This window comes from Mastigoproctus giganteus, chromosome 6 (genome assembly GCF_048544385.1).
Source record: "Mastigoproctus giganteus isolate SK-2022 chromosome 6, ASM4854438v1, whole genome shotgun sequence".
In the NCBI taxonomy this organism is placed as follows: domain Eukaryota; kingdom Metazoa; phylum Arthropoda; class Arachnida; order Uropygi; family Thelyphonidae; genus Mastigoproctus; species Mastigoproctus giganteus.
The window spans coordinates 80799235-80818765 of record NC_143580.1 but is presented as its reverse complement, the minus strand read 5'-3'; the positions used below and the strand labels follow the sequence as shown (position 1 = coordinate 80818765).

At 36.2% G+C, this 19531-nt stretch overlaps 1 protein-coding gene across 1 annotated transcript in view; it reads right to left on the bottom strand.

Annotated features, from left to right (window-relative positions):
• tapas (tudor domain-containing protein 7 tapas) overlaps positions 1-19531 on the bottom strand; it is a 279776-nt gene that overhangs the window by 43596 nt on the left and 216649 nt on the right. The window contains exons 13-14 of the mRNA XM_090376230.1: positions 14594-14665; positions 2993-3115 (exon numbers count right to left, since the gene is read on the bottom strand). Coding sequence (XP_090232356.1) covers positions 2993-3115; positions 14594-14665 — 195 coding nt within the window. The remainder of the gene's footprint in view (positions 1-2992; positions 3116-14593; positions 14666-19531) is intronic.

Here is a 19531-nt window from a genome sequence, read left to right as displayed (position 1 = left end):
ACCTTGCTCCCTGCGACTTTGCACTGTTCCCGCATGTGAAAATGAAGCTAAAAGGGAGGCGGTTTTCCAGTGACGAGGACCTTCTACGGGCTTGGGACAACGAGTGTGCTTTACTCCCTAGTGAAACTTGGCAGAACTGGTTTAAAGATTGGTTTCGGAGGATGGAGAGGTGTATTGAATGTAGAGGAAATTACTTTGAAAAAATTAAATAAACAAAACTGTATTGCAAAACTTTCCTAGTACCCTTTGTACAAAACAACAATGGGCCCAACACAGAACCCTAAGGGACACCACTAATAACATTCATCCATGTAGGGCAGTACCCATTGACCACCACTCTGTCTTTTCTCGCTCAACCATTCTTTTATCCATTGCAGCAACTTGCCCTTAATGCCATACCACTCCAATTTGTACAGTAGTTTTCCATGTGCGACAGTATCAAAAGCTTTCCTGAAAATCAAGTATATGTTATCAAAATTATTTTTTGCATCCAGTTCCTTTGTGATCACATCATAGTATCCAATCAAATTGGTCAGACAAGACTTTCCCTTGACAAAACCCATGCTGTATCTGAATTATTGCTGTAGTTTTGTCTAAATGATCCTGCAATGCTTCATTAACCAGTGACTCCATTATTTCCCCTGGAACAAAAGTCAAACTAACAGGTCTGTATTTACTTGTGTCACCCTTTGATGTTGTTGTTGTTATTTGGTTTTTAGGAGCATTAGCAACTAAGGCCATATTGCTCTGGGGATATGTGGTGATCGTTCCCTGACCTTTCCACATTCTCCATATTTGGGGGTCATGGGCTCGAACCCTGGTCTAATCAAGAAGCGTGTACTATGCACTGCTGCTCCTGCCCACCTGGCTACGGAGGCGCCATCACCCTTTGATCCCCTTTGTGAATTGGAGATACATTTGCACATCTCCAGTCTGTGGGGACTTCCCCTGAGTCCAAGGATGCTCTCATAATTATGGCTAAGGGTTTGCTTACTTCCTTTGCTGCCTCCTTTAATATAACTGGATAGATCCCATCCACCCCAGGTGTCTTTATGTTTAACTTCAACAATTTCTCCTCCACTTTGTTCTCAGTTATTACAAAATCATTTAATTTCCTGTTAGAGTTTGATAAACATCTGGCCCTCTTCTCCTTTATAACTCCTCCTGTGTGAATGTAGATGCAAAATACTCAATTAGTTCAGCAGCTATCTGAGAATAATCATCTACAGTCAAACCATTTATATCAAGTTAATATATTCCAAGAGCTAACCGACCAAAATGTCAGTTAGCTCTTGGATGAGAATTATATAGTTTTTCTAATGTGGCTCAAAAAGACGCAGCTGTGTATGGGTTTCAATTTATAAGCATATTGCAATGACAGCTGCATTTTGTGGAGTGATAAAGGTCTATGATAACAGTCATTGGCCTCAACATACAAGGAATACTGGAGATGTTCAGATAGCACCAGTGGTGGATAAGATACAGCTAATGAAGGGCACTTTTTTGAGCAGTGGTATACACCTGGGCACTATAGTCTAATTTTAGGTCTAATAAGAGCTTGGTATAAGTAAATTTCATCTGTCATTAATTTTTATAAAAAATATAAATATGAAATAATTTTTATAATAATAGATTTTGAAAATAAAAATGGTAATCATATTTTTACAATAAATCTAATTTAGTTATTCCAATTCTTTTATTTAACTCCACTTGATGCTTATTTAGTGAACACACTTAACCTATTCTAGTTATGTTACCGACATTTACCCTCATGCAGCATATATAGTGGCATGTGAATATATCGTCATTGACAATTTAAAGACAGAGAAATCATAATATGATATGGAGAATATTAATTTGGAAAAGAAGAGTAGTCTCAAGTACATCACAATTTGCAGTTACCCTGAAAAGGTGACTTACAAGAATGAAGTGGATTTAGTCCTGGCAACCTTAATTTAAAACTGCATGGTTAATTCAATGGTCTTAATGTTCACAGAAAAAAATCTTTGCATGCATGACAAGTACTGAACTAGTATCAAACACATTTGTTTAAAAATAGTGCAATTTTGAGATTAACCTTTTGGCAATGTAATCATATCACCAAAAGGTTAACTAAATTGTGAAGGCAATGTTTATTCTACTGCAAGCAAAAAGACCACTGCCCAAACTAAACTAAACAATCAGGATTATGAGACACCCTAGAATTGACTACCTCACTGAAAATTATTTCTGGAGATAGGCAGTCATCATGGAACAGTTAAATATGCAATATAAATTCACAGAAATTTATAAAAATGAATTAAGTCATTCTCTGTATATATATACTTTAATGACATGTTTACAGCCTACTAAAATAATGACAACTAAAAGAAACTAAAATAATGACATGTTTACAGCCTACATGGATGGTGCCCTAAAGGATTTTAGCTGAAACTTTACATTATGGCAAATTTATTGAACAATTAGTGGTAGCAAAAGTTAATTAAAATAAACTGAATTTTACTAGTAATATACAATACATGTTACTTTTTGTTATTTTAACAAATGCAAATATAGATAATTTTTTGAAATACTAGCAATTGTCAATTATGAAACACTAGCAATTTATATTTCTTTGGAATATAAACTACTAGTTTTGTACTGAGAATTTCATCTCTCATTATACTCCATCCTAACATAAAACTACAAGCTTGGCATTTTGTACGGAACATCGGCCCCCATTACTTAGCTCTGTCATAAGAGAGGGGAGGATACAGCAGCTATTAGATTTAACTATTGCAATATAAATTCTCAGAAACTTATATTGCAATTTATAATTAATGTGACAGCTTCCCAGTCACATTAATAAGTTATAGTAAGCTATCTTTTATTACATGTGAAAACATTAGCTGAAAAACAAATATTTAATTTGTAATAAATATATAATTTAATAATACTAAATTATATATGGGTATAATAAATACAGATCTTTTTGATTTATTATCTAACTTACAGTAAATGGATCTCTTCCTATTATGCTTTTTACATATACTCGATACCATATATCATCTGTGTGCCTGCCAGCATAAAAAAGTTCTTCTTTCAGCAAACATTCATGCATGTCTATGATATTCTCCTTAAAAAAAAAAAAAATTACATATACATATTTCTATTATATATACACACAGGGTGTTTCATTTAAAAGGTACCCAAGTCTACCTTATTTACTTTTAGGTTCAGGCTATTTGCTGTCTGGACCATATTTGGGCTAATATTTGTTAATTTGATATTGAATTGGAATAAGAATTACCATTTTCTCTAAAGTATTTTACATTTCTAAAATGTTTGTGAGGTTATTCTCTCATTTCAGACTACTGATATGCATTCAGTTCTTTTTATTTTACATCTACTTATTAGCTATAGTCTCCAATTTATAATGTGGCAATATTGGAAATCCAATCTTCTATCACTGTGATGTTCTGACAGAAGATATCCTCCCTTAGCCACCAATGCTTTGATTATTTCTCTATATAAGATTTCACAACATAATACTGCCTACCAATTACAGAGGTCACCATGCTGAGATGAGGAGACCAAGATATTATTAAAAAAAAGACATTTGTAAGATATATCTGGAAATTTTAAAAGTTCCATTTACCAACTGAGTTTAAGATTCCTGTTATCTGTTTCAATCAAAACCGTTACAGTCTATATGAAAGGGACTGTCAGAGAAATTGATATTGGAAACCTGCTTTCTAACAGTTGGCACACTCCTCTGAATGTGGTTCAAACTGATTGTGCAAGCTTTCTTCAAATGCAATTTTTTGGTCAGAAATCTGTTTAACTGAGGTTTGGCTTAACAAAACAAATGAAGATTGTTTAATACCTAATACTGCAGGATGTTCTCAGTGTTTAAATTACTGCAAGGATAAAAGAGGTGTGGGGGGGGGATTTACCTGGCTGAAAAGTTAGTTCCAAATAATAAAAAATCTTAAATCTCAATCTGATAAATTTGAAGCCATGACTGTGGAATTTTATTTGGATATCTATGGTGAGCGTATAATTAACATTTAATTCCCTTTCCCACCACCAGTGAGGAATCTTATGTATCATTTCTCTGTTTGATTAAACTGAACACTAACTTAAAAGGTACCAAATCTAGTCTAGACCTTTGTCTTAATACTACTGATTATGCTGCTGAATTTTGACCCAATTTTTCCTCAGATCCCTACCATACCATCTTCAGATTTAATAATACATTTAAAATTCAATGATCCCTTCTTTCTTGTAATAAGATGGAGGAAGAGGTGGGTATTTTCCCCTAAACTTCCTAATGTTAAATTTTCTGTTGAACCTTTGAAAAATCTTTCCTTGGCACCATCGACTCCTGTCCCACTGACCTGGTTGTCTCCTTTCTTTCTGCATGGCTTGCCTGTATTGCAAACAACGCAGTTTCAAAAATTGAATCAATTTTGGACTTTTCCAAGCTTCAGAAAGAAACAAACTATTTAGATTACACCAAGCACTACAAAGCAACTAGGACCACATTTGCAAGACTTGTAAAGGTCTTCTAGGCTATATTCGGGCAAGAGCATTATACCAAAAAAAAAAAAAAAATCCTCCTTTCTCACAATCATTTGATACCAGCAAGTGGCCAGACTTTGTAGGGCTGATTCTTCCCTTTCTGACTGAGTCTCCATCCAGATTACAGAATAGCTATCAAAAATTCCTCATCAGTTCCTTTAACTTTGAAACACATCTTAACAAGATAACCAGCTACTACTGGTTAGGACTGAGGCTATTCCTTATCAGTAAGCTTTCTAGTGTACATACAGCAGATTCTTGATTTATCAAGATTGGATTAACTGGGACATTTCAAGACTTCAAAGTAAAAAAATAAAATAAAATAAATATATATATAACCATTTCTGGTTATATATACAGGGCGTCTCAAAAATATTGATACAAACATTTAGGGGAGGGAGGTAGGTAACATCTAAAGGAATGTGAATCGCATAGGAACTCATAACCGGAAACGTCACGGGAAAGTAGTAGCAGAGGCACTAGAAGCAGAAATGACACAAGACAGTAATTAGTGGCAAACATTTATTTAACATAATAATATTAACAATGGAGTATGAGATGGATGCATTTCATGATGTTACAACAGATGGTCGAAGGTCCACCATGAGACATGATGCATGCGTGACGCCGATGCAGGATTGGCGGACATGGTCGAACACACCTGGAATTTCTTTGACAGTAGCAGCAGTGCAGACGAGTCTCGCCACGAGATCCATTTCCTTCTCCACAGGCGATTCATACACGATAGATTTGAGGGCCCCCTACAGAAAGAAATCAAGGCTCGATAAATCAGGTGAGCATGGGGGCTAGGCAACGGGTCCACCACGGCCAATCCATCGACGCCCAAAACGCTTGTTCAAATGGTCACAAATACACCTTCCATAATGGGCAGGTACCCAGTCATGTTGAAACCAAATGTTACATCTCACATTTGCTGGAACATCATCAAGTAACCCCGGTAGAACTTGTTCAAGAAAGATCCGATATTTAGCGGAGTTCATGTGGGCTGGTAACAGGTATGGGCCGACCATATCTGCCCACACATTTATTGCGAAGCGATGTTGTGCCGCATGAGGGGCACACACCGTGTGGGTTGTCGTGAGCCCACACATAAGCATTGTGCTGATTGAATAAGCCTTCCCGAGTGAAATAAGCCTCATCCGTGAACAAAACATAGGCTGGAAAATTCAAATCTTGAATCCTTTCTTGGAGAAACCACTGCGCAAAAGCCACATGTGCAGGATAATCTTGGGGGAGCAGTAACTGAACCCTTTGGAGATGAAATGGGTGTAAGGAATCATTGTGTCAGACACTCTGTACACTGCAACAGCACGTGTGCTGGTAGTAGGATTATTCTGGACGGCATTCAACACACTTTCTTCGATGGCAGGAGTTCGCGTCGAATGTGGTCTGCCCACACTACTGTTACCTCTAAATGACCCATAATCGCACAAATTTTGATGCACACGTGCAAACAAACAGTGGTCCGGTATATGTCTGTCTGGGAAGCGTTCTACATAAATTCGTTGAGCGGCTCGTCCATTGCCCTCTGCTAATCCGTACACTAGGTGCATGTCTGCCTACTCACAGTTCGTATGTTGATGCATGCTCTTCATGCAGCTACTACTGCTTCAATGAGTAAACCAGAAATTTTCCCTCTCGCGAACTGATGAACAGTGCCATCTACCGACTTACGGTTACATTTCCGGTTATGGGTTCCTATGCGATTCACATTCCTTTAGATGTTACCTACCTCCCCTAAACGTTTGTACCAATTGGATGAGATAAGTATTGAAAGAGGAGCATGGTGTATCAAACAACTCTGCATAACTAAATCTAAATATATTTAGCTTTAGAAAGTAGAGTATTCTTACATGCATTGTCATTTAGAAAGTTATCACTTTGCTGTCATGCATGTTCCTATATGTCATAGGAACTGGTTATCACATGGTCTGCTAGCTATATTTTGGGCTCACAATGCATTTTCTTTCTCTCTCTCTCAAAGCTTAACAGCTGACAGAACACATTTTGTGAGTGACAGGATATTGCACGGTTGCTTACACAAATATATATATATATATAGGGTGTTTTAAAAATGATGGTCAATAATTTAAAGGTGAAAAGTACAAACTAAAATAAGCAAAAAAGTCCCAGTGAACATCGGACTGCAAATGAAACGTTTGAGATAATGCACATTTTCTGTTAATATCTGCCACTGACTATGACAGCACTAGTTTAGCAAAAAGATGTGAATCCTTTGCTAAGGGTTGTTTTATTAAACATAAGATAATAACATTTTTAATGTCAATACCACAGGGTTTTACAGAGGTTATTGTTGTTATTTGGTTTTTAGGAGCATTAGCAACTAAGGCCATATTGCTGCAGGGATATGCAGTGGTCATTCCTTGACCTTTCTGCATCCTCCGTATTTGGTGGTCACAGGCTCGAACCCCAGTCTAATCAAGAAGCGTGCACTGCCGCTCCTGCCCACCTGGCTATGGAGGTGCCTGTTTTACAGATGTTGCATGTTATAGGATGTTAAAAAAGGTGTTCAAAATGCTGTCTTTGCATCTGTATGCAGCTTTGTAGTCTTCTCTGCATTGAGTTGCAAATCCTCTCAGGCATTCCTGGGTCATTTCTGATTTGTTGAAAGACTCCAACCCAACGCTGCAATTGCTCAACTGTGTTAATGTCAGAAGTGTACACCAAGCTTTTTTTCATGACACCAGATACAAAAATCCATAGGATTTAAGTACTCGTCATTGCTGAACCTCTTTCCAAGTCGACTATCTTTTTGACAAGTACTAGTATGCTTGCTACATCTCAGAACATTGAGAAAGGGAGAGAACGAGCATAACCTTATCGAAACAAACAAGTCAGTGGTGGATCCCAATTCTGTATAGTTCACCTTGTCAGTGGTGGATCTCAACTAGAAATGTGCAATATCTCGAAAATGATTCACTTAAGGAACCATGGCTAGGCTTTTTTTTACATATTGTAGTCTGTACAGTACACATTTAAATTATTGACCATCACTTTAGAAACACTCTCTGTATATATATATATATATATATATATATATATATGAGTGTGGGTTTATGTGATTCATTTTCATTGCAAACAGTGTAATGCCCAGTACTGTTTCTTAGGGAATGCTATCTTGGACAAATGATTAGCAGCAAATATTTTGAAAACTTGGAAGGTTTTATTTTGGAGAAAACTTTGAATTAAATGTGGAAATTGACTGACCCCAGAGTCCAAAGAACTGCATCTTGAAATATGCTATGGTGGAAAGTGGTGAAAGGCCTTTTCTATATACAGTAAAATCTCATTAAAAAAAATTTCTAGAGATTGAAACTTTCATGTTTTGTAATAATGAGGTTTGTAATAGTGAAGTCTGCCAAAGGTGCTAAAACTATAGCAATTTTTTGTGCACACACACACACACACACACACACACACACACACACACACACACACACACACACACACACACACACACATATATAACAATAATAAGAAATAATAAAATAAAAGTAAAAAATATGGCTCGTCTAACAATAATAAGAATAATACATATTTTGTTCAGACTTTCTTTTATTTATAAGGTAATCTAAGAGAAAAGAAACAACATAATTTAAATAAAAATGTAGCATATATGTAACTAGTATCTCAAAGCAGTAAAAGAAGAATTAGTCCTAATATTAAACTAATTAAAATACAGAAGACAAACCAATTAACTCTTTAATCTAAATTAATCTAATTTAAAAAATAAATCTAATTTAACTTGCTCAGTCTTTGTCTTATATGTATTCTTAACTATAGCAAAGACATTATCATATGCAACATTGTTTCTTTATCAATGTTACTATAGGCCAGCACATTCTCTGTTGTGTTCAGAGCCATGCCGAGGGTGAGGCGAATGAGGCTCTTGACTCAGGTTAAAAGCTGAAAGGGGCAGCAAAAGAAAAATTAAATAATTTTTGAAATGGACGATTGCATAAATAAATCTATTATATATTTATAATAAATACTGCTTATGAGAATAAAAATCACTTTAAAGAGTTTTATTTTATTTTTTTGTCATCCTTTTATTTTTATTAAAACTTGTACCAGAAATGTATTTTGAATAAGTCATATTTTGCAATTTTTCATTCTTGCCTCGGGTACTAAAATGGCTCGGCACGGTCCTGGTTGTGTTCAATGCAGTTTGTGCATTTTTTTTTAGAAGGCAGTGTGTGCTTTTTTTGCTTTCACTATCCCTTTCATTACTGGTAACAAAAACTTCATCATTCTGCTTCATACTCAGCAGCTCTTCTGGTTGCCATTGCTGTGGTAGAATATCATCCATCTTAACTCCTCAAATTCACCAAAAAAAATCCATATTCTCTTTCCAAGTACCCTATTCTTCAACATTATTAATCACATTCATTTTCTAGACCATGTTTTTCAATGATAATCCCTATAATTCTGATTAAAAATATCTCCTACAATAACAATATTCAAACAGCATCCAAGCCATATATTTGCCAACTTAAGTGCCTCAGCAAAATGTGTTGTGCATAACCTAAAATCATCAAAATGTTCCTTTATTCTGAAGCCATTCTTCTGTCCACTCAATACTCAAGACTAAAAAAATTTGACCATAACCCAAGCACTTCGATTGGCCTTATAATCCCACAGAAGTTGGTTAACTCCTTTAAAACATCTTGGCTTTAAAATTTTACCAACTACAAGTGGATGCACTTTTGTACTGCCATCTGCATTGCAGTATAACAAAATAATGATTCTTTCTTTACTTAATTTCCACCATTACAAGACTCTTCAAACAGCATGTGCTTTTTTTTTTTTTTTGGCAGCAAATTATAAAATTTACCTGTCTTGTCAAGATTAACAATTTGCAGCTTTTTCTTTGTAAACTGATAAACTCATCAAAAACATTTTACAAAGCTAAGTTACTCCTGTTTTAAATCTTTGGAGCCAGCTACTGCTGCATTTGCAGTTGCTAATTTTATGTTGTAATTGACTGAGATAATCAGTCTTTTCTTGCAAAATTGAACCTGATATTGGCAAATCAAATGCATGCATTTGATTTGCCAGTATCTGATGGTACTAATAAAAAAATAGTTTCAAGCTCATGTTTTACACCACAAATTTGTTTCCCATTTTTTATCACTGCTGCACTTTTTTTTTTATATCATAGCCAAAGTGTGTAAAGGGATGTTGTATTCTTTGCAATGTCTATTTTACTTCATTCCATCCTATCAACCTCTTATATAGTTTTCAGTGTAATTTCCAGGTTTAATTCTCTTCATGTATGATTTTAGCAATAGCAGAGGCAAACAATGCAAAAAAAAGCAAGCTTATGCAGCATCAGCCAAAAACCTCCAATTTCACCTCTCCATTTGTTCCAAATGCCTGTCCAGCTCAACCTTAAATTTATTTAGGCTAACAACTTCCACAACAAAAGATGGAAGTCTGTTCCACCAATCAACTACTGGCTGGCTAAAGGCAAATTTCCACATATCCATTCTACAACTGTCTTTCCTCACTTTGAAACTGTGCCCACTCAGGTTTTTAATCTGAGCAAGAGATGAAAAATCCCATCAGCATTCAGCTTGCTCAACCCATTCAAGGCCTTATACCTCAATTAGATCACCTCGCAGGTGCCTACTCTCCAGGTGCTGCATTTTGCAGAACTTAAGCATTTCTTGGTAAGAGCACCCCTTTGTTCCCTTCACCAATCTTGTTGCCCTTCTTTGTACTCATTCTAGCAACTACATCCTTCCTGAAATGATGCCGCCAGACCTATACACAGTATTCTAGGTGTGGCCTGAACATTGCTTTGTATAACAGGATAATCACATCCCTGTCAGCAAAATGCCTATATATCATTGGCAAGACTCCATGACCTGCCCTGGCAGCTTGTCTGCACTGCTCAGCGAACTTCATATTTGACTGTACAATTACCCCAAGGGCTTTTCCACTTCCCTGAGTGTAGTACCACACAGTTGTTATGTTTCTCTTTGGTTATTGATATGCATATGCAGTACTTTGCGTTTCTCAATGTTAAACTTCAGTTGCCACTTCACAGCCCATTTGCCCAACTTATCTAGATCCAGTTGGAGTAGCATACTGTCTTTACTGCCATTAACAACCCTGCCAACCTTTGTATCATCTGCAAACTTGGATATTAAACCTGATATACCCTCATCAATATCATTGACAAAAATACAAAACAACAATGGGCTCAACACCGAACCCTGGGGAACTCCACTAATAACATTTGTCCACAAAGAGCAGTGTCCATTGATTACTACTCTCTGTTGTCTCCCACTCATCCATCGTAGCAACTTACCCTTAATGCCATACATCTCCAATTTGTAGAGCAGGCTTCCCTGGCGCCTCTGTAGCCAGGTGGGCAGGAGCAGCGGTGCGTAGCGCGCGCTTCTTGATTGGAGCAGGGTTCGAGCCCGTGACCACTAAATGTGGGGGATGCGGAGGGGTCAGGGAGTGACCACCGCATATATCCCCTGAGCAGTGTGGCCTTGGTTGCTGATGCTCCTAAAAACCAAATAATAACAACAACAGTCTTTCAAGTGCAACAGTATCAAAAGCTTTCCTGAAATCCGTGTATATGATATCAAAAATAATTTTGGCATTCAGTTCCTTTATGACCACATCATAGTATCAAATCAAATTGGTCAGACAAGACTTCCCTTTAACAAACCCATGCTGTGTCTTAACTATTAGTGCGGTCTTGTCTAGATGATTCTGCAATGCTGCTTTAACCAGTGATTCCATTATTTTCCCCAGAACACAAGTTAAACTAACAGGTCTATAGTGTCACCATTTGAACCCCTTTGTGAATTGTTGATACATTTGCACACCTCCAGTCCCTGAGCCCAAGGAAGCTCTCATAATTATGGCTAAGGGTTTGCTTACTTCCTTTGCTGCCTCCTTTAATATAACTGGATATATCCCATCCACCCAAGGTGCTTTTTTATGTTCAGCTTTAATAATTTCTCCTCCACTTTGCTCTAAGTTATTACAAAATCACTTAGCTCCCTGTTGGAGTTTGATAAACTTCTGACATTCTCCTCTTGAATAATTCCTCATGTGTGAATGTAGATGGAAAATACTCATTCAGTTTATCAGCTACCTGAGAATGATCATCAATAGTCAACCCACCTATTTTAAGTGGTCCAATCTGATTCATTCCTTTCCTTCTAGAATTTACACAAGTAAAGAACTCTTTGTTGTTTTTCTTTGCATCTGTTGCCAAAGATTTCTCGTAATCTACATTCGTCTGCCTAACTTTCTTTGTGACTTGATTAAAGACTAGTTTGTATCTGCCATAGGCTTCTGTGTCACCTGATAATATGCATCCTATACATTTTTCTTCTCTGTCACAAGACTCATTAATTCATCTGACATCCATTTAGCTCTAAACCTTGAATAGTATTTCTTATTTGGAATGAAAAGCCTAGTAGCCTCCAAAATTAAGTCATGAAGGCTTCCCATTTAGAAGTCAATGTTGGTAACATCATCAGTTGATCCCCATGTAAAGAATTTAAAAACTGTCTGAGACCCCTATTACCTTTATGAAAGCAAAAGCCTACCTTTAGCCTCGATGGTAGTTAAATCTTTAAGTAATTCCCAGATCAGTACATTGTGATCACTGTCACCAGTCTGCAAATTCTTAATGCATGAATAGTCACTGCTATTAATGAGTTCAAGAGTATTACTCCCTCTGGTTGCCTCTTGAACATGTTGCTGTAGAAAACATGTAACCCAATAAATGAACAAAAGTCTTGCTAGTGTGCGAGTGACGAACGCACAAGTTCCAATCAATATCTGGAAAGTTAAAATCCCCCATTATAAGACATTCTGATTTGCTGGCCCACTCCATTTCTCTGCACAATTGCTCATTTTACTCCTCAGATTCATTAGGTCTATAACACAAACACCTACTCTTATTTTTCCTTTACCAGTGCTTATATCACCAAACAGACTCGACATTGCATTGTACACCAACATCAATTGGACGCATTTCCTTAGATTTTTGTTTCTTAACTAACAGCATAACTCCTCCTCCCTTCCTGTCCTGTCTATCCTTTCTGTACACATTGTATTCCCCAAATTCCAATTCTGCACTGCTTATATTTGTGTGACACCATGTCTCTGATATCCCAACAATATCTGCCTTTGATGTCTTGACTCGCACTTTAAGCTCATCAAATTTATTAACTATACCTGCATTGGTGTACACGCAAGTATACATGCACCTGGTTCATACTCTTAGTTACCTAACACAGCCTGTGTATTTACTTGTTCCACTGATTTCCAGCAGTCCTGGAAATCTCCATTACCTTGCTTTCCAGGTTGCTGCTCATTCTAATAGAAGCAATGCAAGAATCACTTTTGCCTCTGCCTGCTGCCACTGTTAACCTTTTAGTCTGTGTATCCCTCCAAGCTAGCAGTTTTCTGACCCAACTAACACTGCCTCGATACAATTTTTGGATCAAGTTGCTTAGTCGAGTTTCAGAATGGTATTATTGAATACACAGTTTGAAACTTCATAGTGAAGACACTGCGACCAATCCAATTTTCACGGAATCGAATATCCTGGCATTAAATGAAACATGGCTTGAAAATGATGAAAATGTTGATGTTCGAGAATACAAACGTATCACACAATTCAAAAGACCTTCTCTGCGATGTGGTGGTGCTGTGCTATACAATAAAGTCGATAATATGTACGCCACATATTCTCATTAGGTGGTAGATGACTTTCATCAACCGGTGAAATACCACCACTTTGCTTATTGGAGGCTTGAAGTGGCGAAACCTATGTTTAGTCTCTAGAGCAAAGTTTCCGGCATCCCCCTCCCCCCCATACTTCTCCTTCAACCCATGCACGGTACTATGTACTATAGGTTTTGATACCTTTCGTGTTTGGGGTTTTCATAAAAAAAAAAAAAAAAAAAAAAAAATTACCGTGGATGGATGCAGACTTGCTATGGCAAATGACTGGTACAGATAATTGTGGCAACATTTGTGCAGCTGAATTTGAAATAAATGGACAGAAGACTGCTTGTAACATTCTACATCTCACCTAATTCAATATTCGAGCAGATTAAAGTTTTCTTAATATCCAATCTAGCGATTTATATGCCAAATTTTGGAGACATACTTAAAGTTGTACGGAAATTCAACTTTCAAAAGATCCCAATAATTTTAGTGGGTGATTTCAACATTGATATTAAGAAACCTGAAAATGCTCCATTCTTTGACTTCGTGGAATTAACATTCAATCTTAAACTTGCATCATACAAAATCTACTACACATGGTTAATCATGTATCGACTTGGTCTTCAATCACAATGTTAATAGTTTGAATTGTTTCAATTATGTATCCTACTTTAGTTACCACAAACCTTTATTGTTGATTGTAAATGAAAATATCGAATAAAATAAAACTGATTTTATTAAGCTTAAATTGCATTTTTTCATTTCACATGACGTTATTCACGGATCCACCTTCGGCTCCATGGAGCCAATGTCGATTTTTTTAAATCAAGCTTTCTTAGGAGCTAGTTTATAATACTAAACTATCTGCATACCCACTTAAAAGTGATACCAAATCAGAACTCATGGTTCACTGGAAGCAGAAAAGTTAAGATATGCCCAAATATTTGCCAAAAATTTCACTGTGATTCTAACTGAAATAATAATTAACACAATATATACCAACATTGGATAGGCAATTTTACTACAATGATAACAAGAATTATAAGAAATACAAATTCCTTAAATATCATTACATTAAACCATTATGAATACCAGATGATATGTATTGCATTAATTCAAAATATTCATGTGCTGAACTTCAGTAATAATTCATTTAGGCATCGTACTTATAAAATACTTTATTCATTTTTACTTGGAATTTTTGGCATTAAAAATTAATATTTTTCTATAATTTCTCCTGTAAATAACTGTAAAGGAAATAAATTAAAAACCATACCTCTGACGTATAAAAGGATTGCATTTCTTGAATAAGCTTGTCCAACTCAGCACCTTGATCCCATGGTTGGCACTACATTATAAAGCAAATAAAAGGCTAAACCATTTGAAGTGGAAACAAACATCCTATTTTAAGCCCGTGCATATCATATAGATAAATTAATGGTGGTGGTGGAACTTTATCATCTTTAATAATAATATAATGCAATACAGACTGTTTTTAATCAAGTAGCATAAACTCATTAAAGAGATCATGCTTCTTATCAGTAAGTTTAATTTCTTTATTAAACAACATTTTTATGGTGAAATTTATACTATATACAGTAGACTTTCAGAATATGTCACCTTCAGGGATTCAAGGTGGCATTATTTCCATTTTTTAGTTATCTAGAAAGTTTTATTTTTAATATATTTAATGCAGGTATAATGAGGCTAAATAAGAAATAGAGAGATTAAGAATGCAATTTTATTAACTACACACCCCAGGGGCTCATATCTGGTGAGTATGGGCTTGGCAAACCCAGGGTCCTGAGCTGGATATCATCATATTCTCCCTTCTATTTCTCTCTCTCTCTCAAGGTAACTTGGGATTTTTTTTTTTTTTTTTTTTTTTTTGCTGGTGCAGCATAAGCCTCAGGCTTCCTTGCACCATATAGCTAATAATAATAATAACATAAATACGTTGATGAGCCAATGTTATATTCTGTCATTAATACACTCCTACCTTATGCCCTGTTCTATTTTCTTTATTATATCAAGTTTGTCACTAAGCTTTAAAGTTGTTCTTCTTTTCTTCTCTGTATGAGGTTTATTAACTTTAGGATCCATAGTGAAGGGTTTTTAATTTAAAATAAATGTAAAACAGCGGGATAATCCGTGATATCAGTACAGAATTCACTTTCAAAATGGCGAATGTAAACAAATATGGTAATCATGTGACTTGCCATTTTCTTTTTCCGGAACTGCAAGACATCTGTGATGTATGTAAACAGTCAATCTCAATGTGCTGTTAGCTCGAATGTTCCATTATTTGGGATGCTGTTATTTTGACAATCTACTGTATCTAATTTATACTATACTAATTTATATGGAAACTGTAAAATGAGACTGATGCCATAAAAAAATTCATGATCTCATGTATGGCAAACTAATTTCGGTTTATTTAAACTTCTTCCTACATCTACACACTGCCAGCAATGATCACAAAGCAAATGGAATGAATGACTGATGGAAGGCTAACTAGTATACTGCTCAATGTTCGCATAAAAGCTGTGAATGGTGTCGACGTCATAAAAACAGCAGCTTTTCAGGGTTATCTTGAGCTTTCCACAAAAAGAAGTCGCACTGGGCTAAGTCTGGTGAATACGATAGATGCAACAGTATGCAGACTTTTTTGGTAGCCAAAAACTCCTGAACAATGAGAGCCTTGTGGCTTGGTGCATTGTCATGCAAGAAGAACCAACTGCCATCTTCTCCATACTGAGGCTGCACATAACAGATTCCTGCAGGAAATGTTTCAAAATGTCCAGATAGTAATATTGTCTAGACAACAATGGCAGTAGTAACACTTTGGTCACTGGGCATGAATTTTTCATGTGCAATCCCCTTGCTGTTGTAGAAAAGGATGGGCATGGTTTTGATTTTAGACCTTTCCTGGCAAACTTTTTTGGTTTTGGGAGAGTTTGCTGATTACTTCTACTCCACAATTTTTCTCTTCATTGCGGCATCATACTGAAAAACACCACTTCTCGTTGCCCGTAATGACTGAATTCAGGAAGTTGGGTTTGCTTTCAGCAGCTTCAATGACGGCACTGCAGTGTTCAACTCGCACCTGTCATGTAACAATAATGTGGAACAAATTGTGCAAAGACCTTCGTTTTCTTGAAATACTTTGGAGAGAATTTCATGTTGGCCATTGGTCATTTCCCACATCTTCTCAATCAACTCTGGCGTTCAAACTGTTTTTGCTGGGCCCGGATGTTCACTGTCTTCCAGTAATTCTCATCCATGGGTGTAATGTTTATGCTACTCAAACACACATGCATAATAAAGACAATTCTCTCCATACACTTGTGTCATCATTTGAAATGATGAAGCAAGTGCATGGACTTGCACTTTTGCCAAGTCAAATGCAAAACTTGATGTTTGCTCTTTGCTCCATTGTCCCTCCACGACACAGAAGAGATGTGCAGTTCAGCTATTTCAGAATGTAATGTTTCACACTACATTCTGAAAAATAGTGCAATTTCTGCTGACCTTGACTGAGGTGTTAGGAACAATCACTCTTTCACTTCACGTTTACTTCTAGTAGATGACAGCACCATCTCATAACATCAGTCTTGTTTTCCAATTGCCGCAGTGTGTATCTTAATATACAGGCATACCTCGAATAACGAATAGGATGCATTCCACGAAATTACTTCGTTAAGCGAAACTTCGTTTTCAGAGGTAAAAATACTATGGCCAGAATAGGGATACGTTCCTACGTAAAGAAAATGAAAAGCTTTTTTTCGAACGTTTTATTAAATAAACAGTCAACTTACATACAAAGTGAAATCACATTTTAAAATTGATTGCTTATGCTTTTTTTCTCTTTCATTTAACAATTGCCTATACGGAGTTATTGCATTTAACACTGATCGCTTAACAATAACACTTCTTCCTAAATCAGGATCATTTTCACTAAAAAAATTTAAAACGTTTTCAATGTCATTTAAGCACCTTTTTAAATCTTTGGTTGTTAACACTTTTTCGCCAGGAACTTCTTTAACTTCGTCTTCATTATCTTTGTCTTCGTTGCTAACAAGGTTTTCTAAATCTTCCACTGAAAAACCATCATCTTCTGCATTCAATAAATTTCTAACATCCTCTTCATCGACATTTTCGAAACCAATTGATTGAGCCATCTGGATAACTTCATTTCTAATTTCTTGGATGTTATTTTCTTCTTCTAGTACAACTTCTGGCCATATTTTGCGCCAAACTCCATTTAAGCATTTCTTAGTGACTTCTTTCCAAGAACTATCAATGTTTTCAATTGCGTTTTTAATGGTGTAGTTTTTCCAAAAAGTTTTAACTGTCACTTCCTCTTTATCCTCTAGTTCAGTTAAACTGCTTAATGTTCGACGCAGATAATAAGCTTTAAATGATGCTATTACTCCCTGATCTAATGGTTGAATCAGGGAAGTTGTGTTTGCTGGAAGAAACACAACTTTGACAGGAATGCATGTGTCCAACGTGTTAAGATCAGTAGGATGTCCCGGAGCATTGTCTAACAACAAAAGAGCTTTTTCTTCAAAGTTGTTTTTTTTTGACAATACCGTTTTACTTCAGGACAAAAGTGGTTAACAAACCAATCAGTAAATAACTCCTTGGGAACCCACGCTTTTCTGTTTGCTTTCCATATTACAGGTAAATTCATTTTTATGTTACCTTTTAACGCCCTCGGATTTTCTGAATGGTAAACTAATAACAATTTTAATTTATAATCGTCAGAGGCATTTGATCCAAAGAGTAACGTTAAACGGTCTTTGGCTGCTTTGAACCCAGCAGCTGATTTTTCTTCAATAGAAATGAAGCTTTTTGTTGGTAGCCGTTTCCAGAACAAACTGCTTTCGTCAACATTGAACACCAAATTTGGAAAATTTTCACGTTCAATTATTTCCTTTAGTTTTCCTGGAAACTTATTTGCAGCTTCTCCTGTTAATTTTACACTATGAATCCTGGCCCGTTTTTTAAATTTCTCAAACCAACCACAAGAAGCCCCAAAGGTTTCCGTAATTTCTTCAGTTTGTTTAGATTTCAGGTGATTAAACTGGAATATTTTTTTTATGTTAAATGGAGCTTGAAATTGCCGACTTCGTTATATCGAAGCTTCGTTATCAGAGGTAACGTTAACCGAGGTATGCCTGTATATATAAAATAACACTATTATACCACATGAAAATTCTTAACAGAGGTTTTATTAAACTCATATATAATACTGTTTGTTTGTTTGTTGTTTGGTTTTTAGGAGCATAAGCAACTAAGGCCATATTGCTCCGGGAATATGCGGTGGTCATTCCCTGACCTTTCTGCATCCTCCGTATTTGGTGGTGACAGGCTCGAACCCCGGTCTAATCAAGAATCTTGTGCTACGCACTGCTGCTCCTTCCCACCTGGCAACAGAGGCACCTCATATATAATACAAGCTAAATATTATACTAATTTGTTAGCAGGTGATGTTTCAGGATTCTTGCTGAACCTCGTCTTAAGCAGGGATACAAGAACATCTTCACAACATGAAAATTACTATGAAATTAAGTAAGAAATTACAACTAATGTTAACTCAAGGAATGTATACACTTGCATTAATATAATATAGAGAATACAGATTTAGAACTCTACAACCAAGTTAAATCCAAAGTTAAATATTAAATAGAAACACGACAATTATACCTACATACACTTTGGAGGAACCGGACCTCTTACTTCCTGCACTGTAATACAACAAAAACGTTCCTCATTCAGGGCTATATAAAGAGAACCAGGTAAGATATGGTTGGAGTACCAGATATCTGGGTGGCATACCATCTATAAGCACCTGACTCTGTTCTGCTGTTCACCAGGTAGTATTACATACTATGTGTTACTGACGGGGAGGGGGGAATATGGAACATAACAGTTTCCTTTTCTATTGTTGGTTTGAAAATGTTGAAATATAGGTTGTCAACATTTGATTCCTGGTTTTTGTTAACAGAAAGGTCACTAAAGAGCTTAATGAAAAAAAACTTCTTTAAAAGGTTCTTTTGTAGTTTTAATCTGTGGCAAGCTCAAAGGTGTCCTTTAATTCCCAGAGATTGCCATATTGGAGGACATGGTAGGCTGTATTCGATATGTTGCACATATCATCATTCCTGTGTTCTTCAAGTCTTGACTGAAGATGCTTGTAAGGATTTTC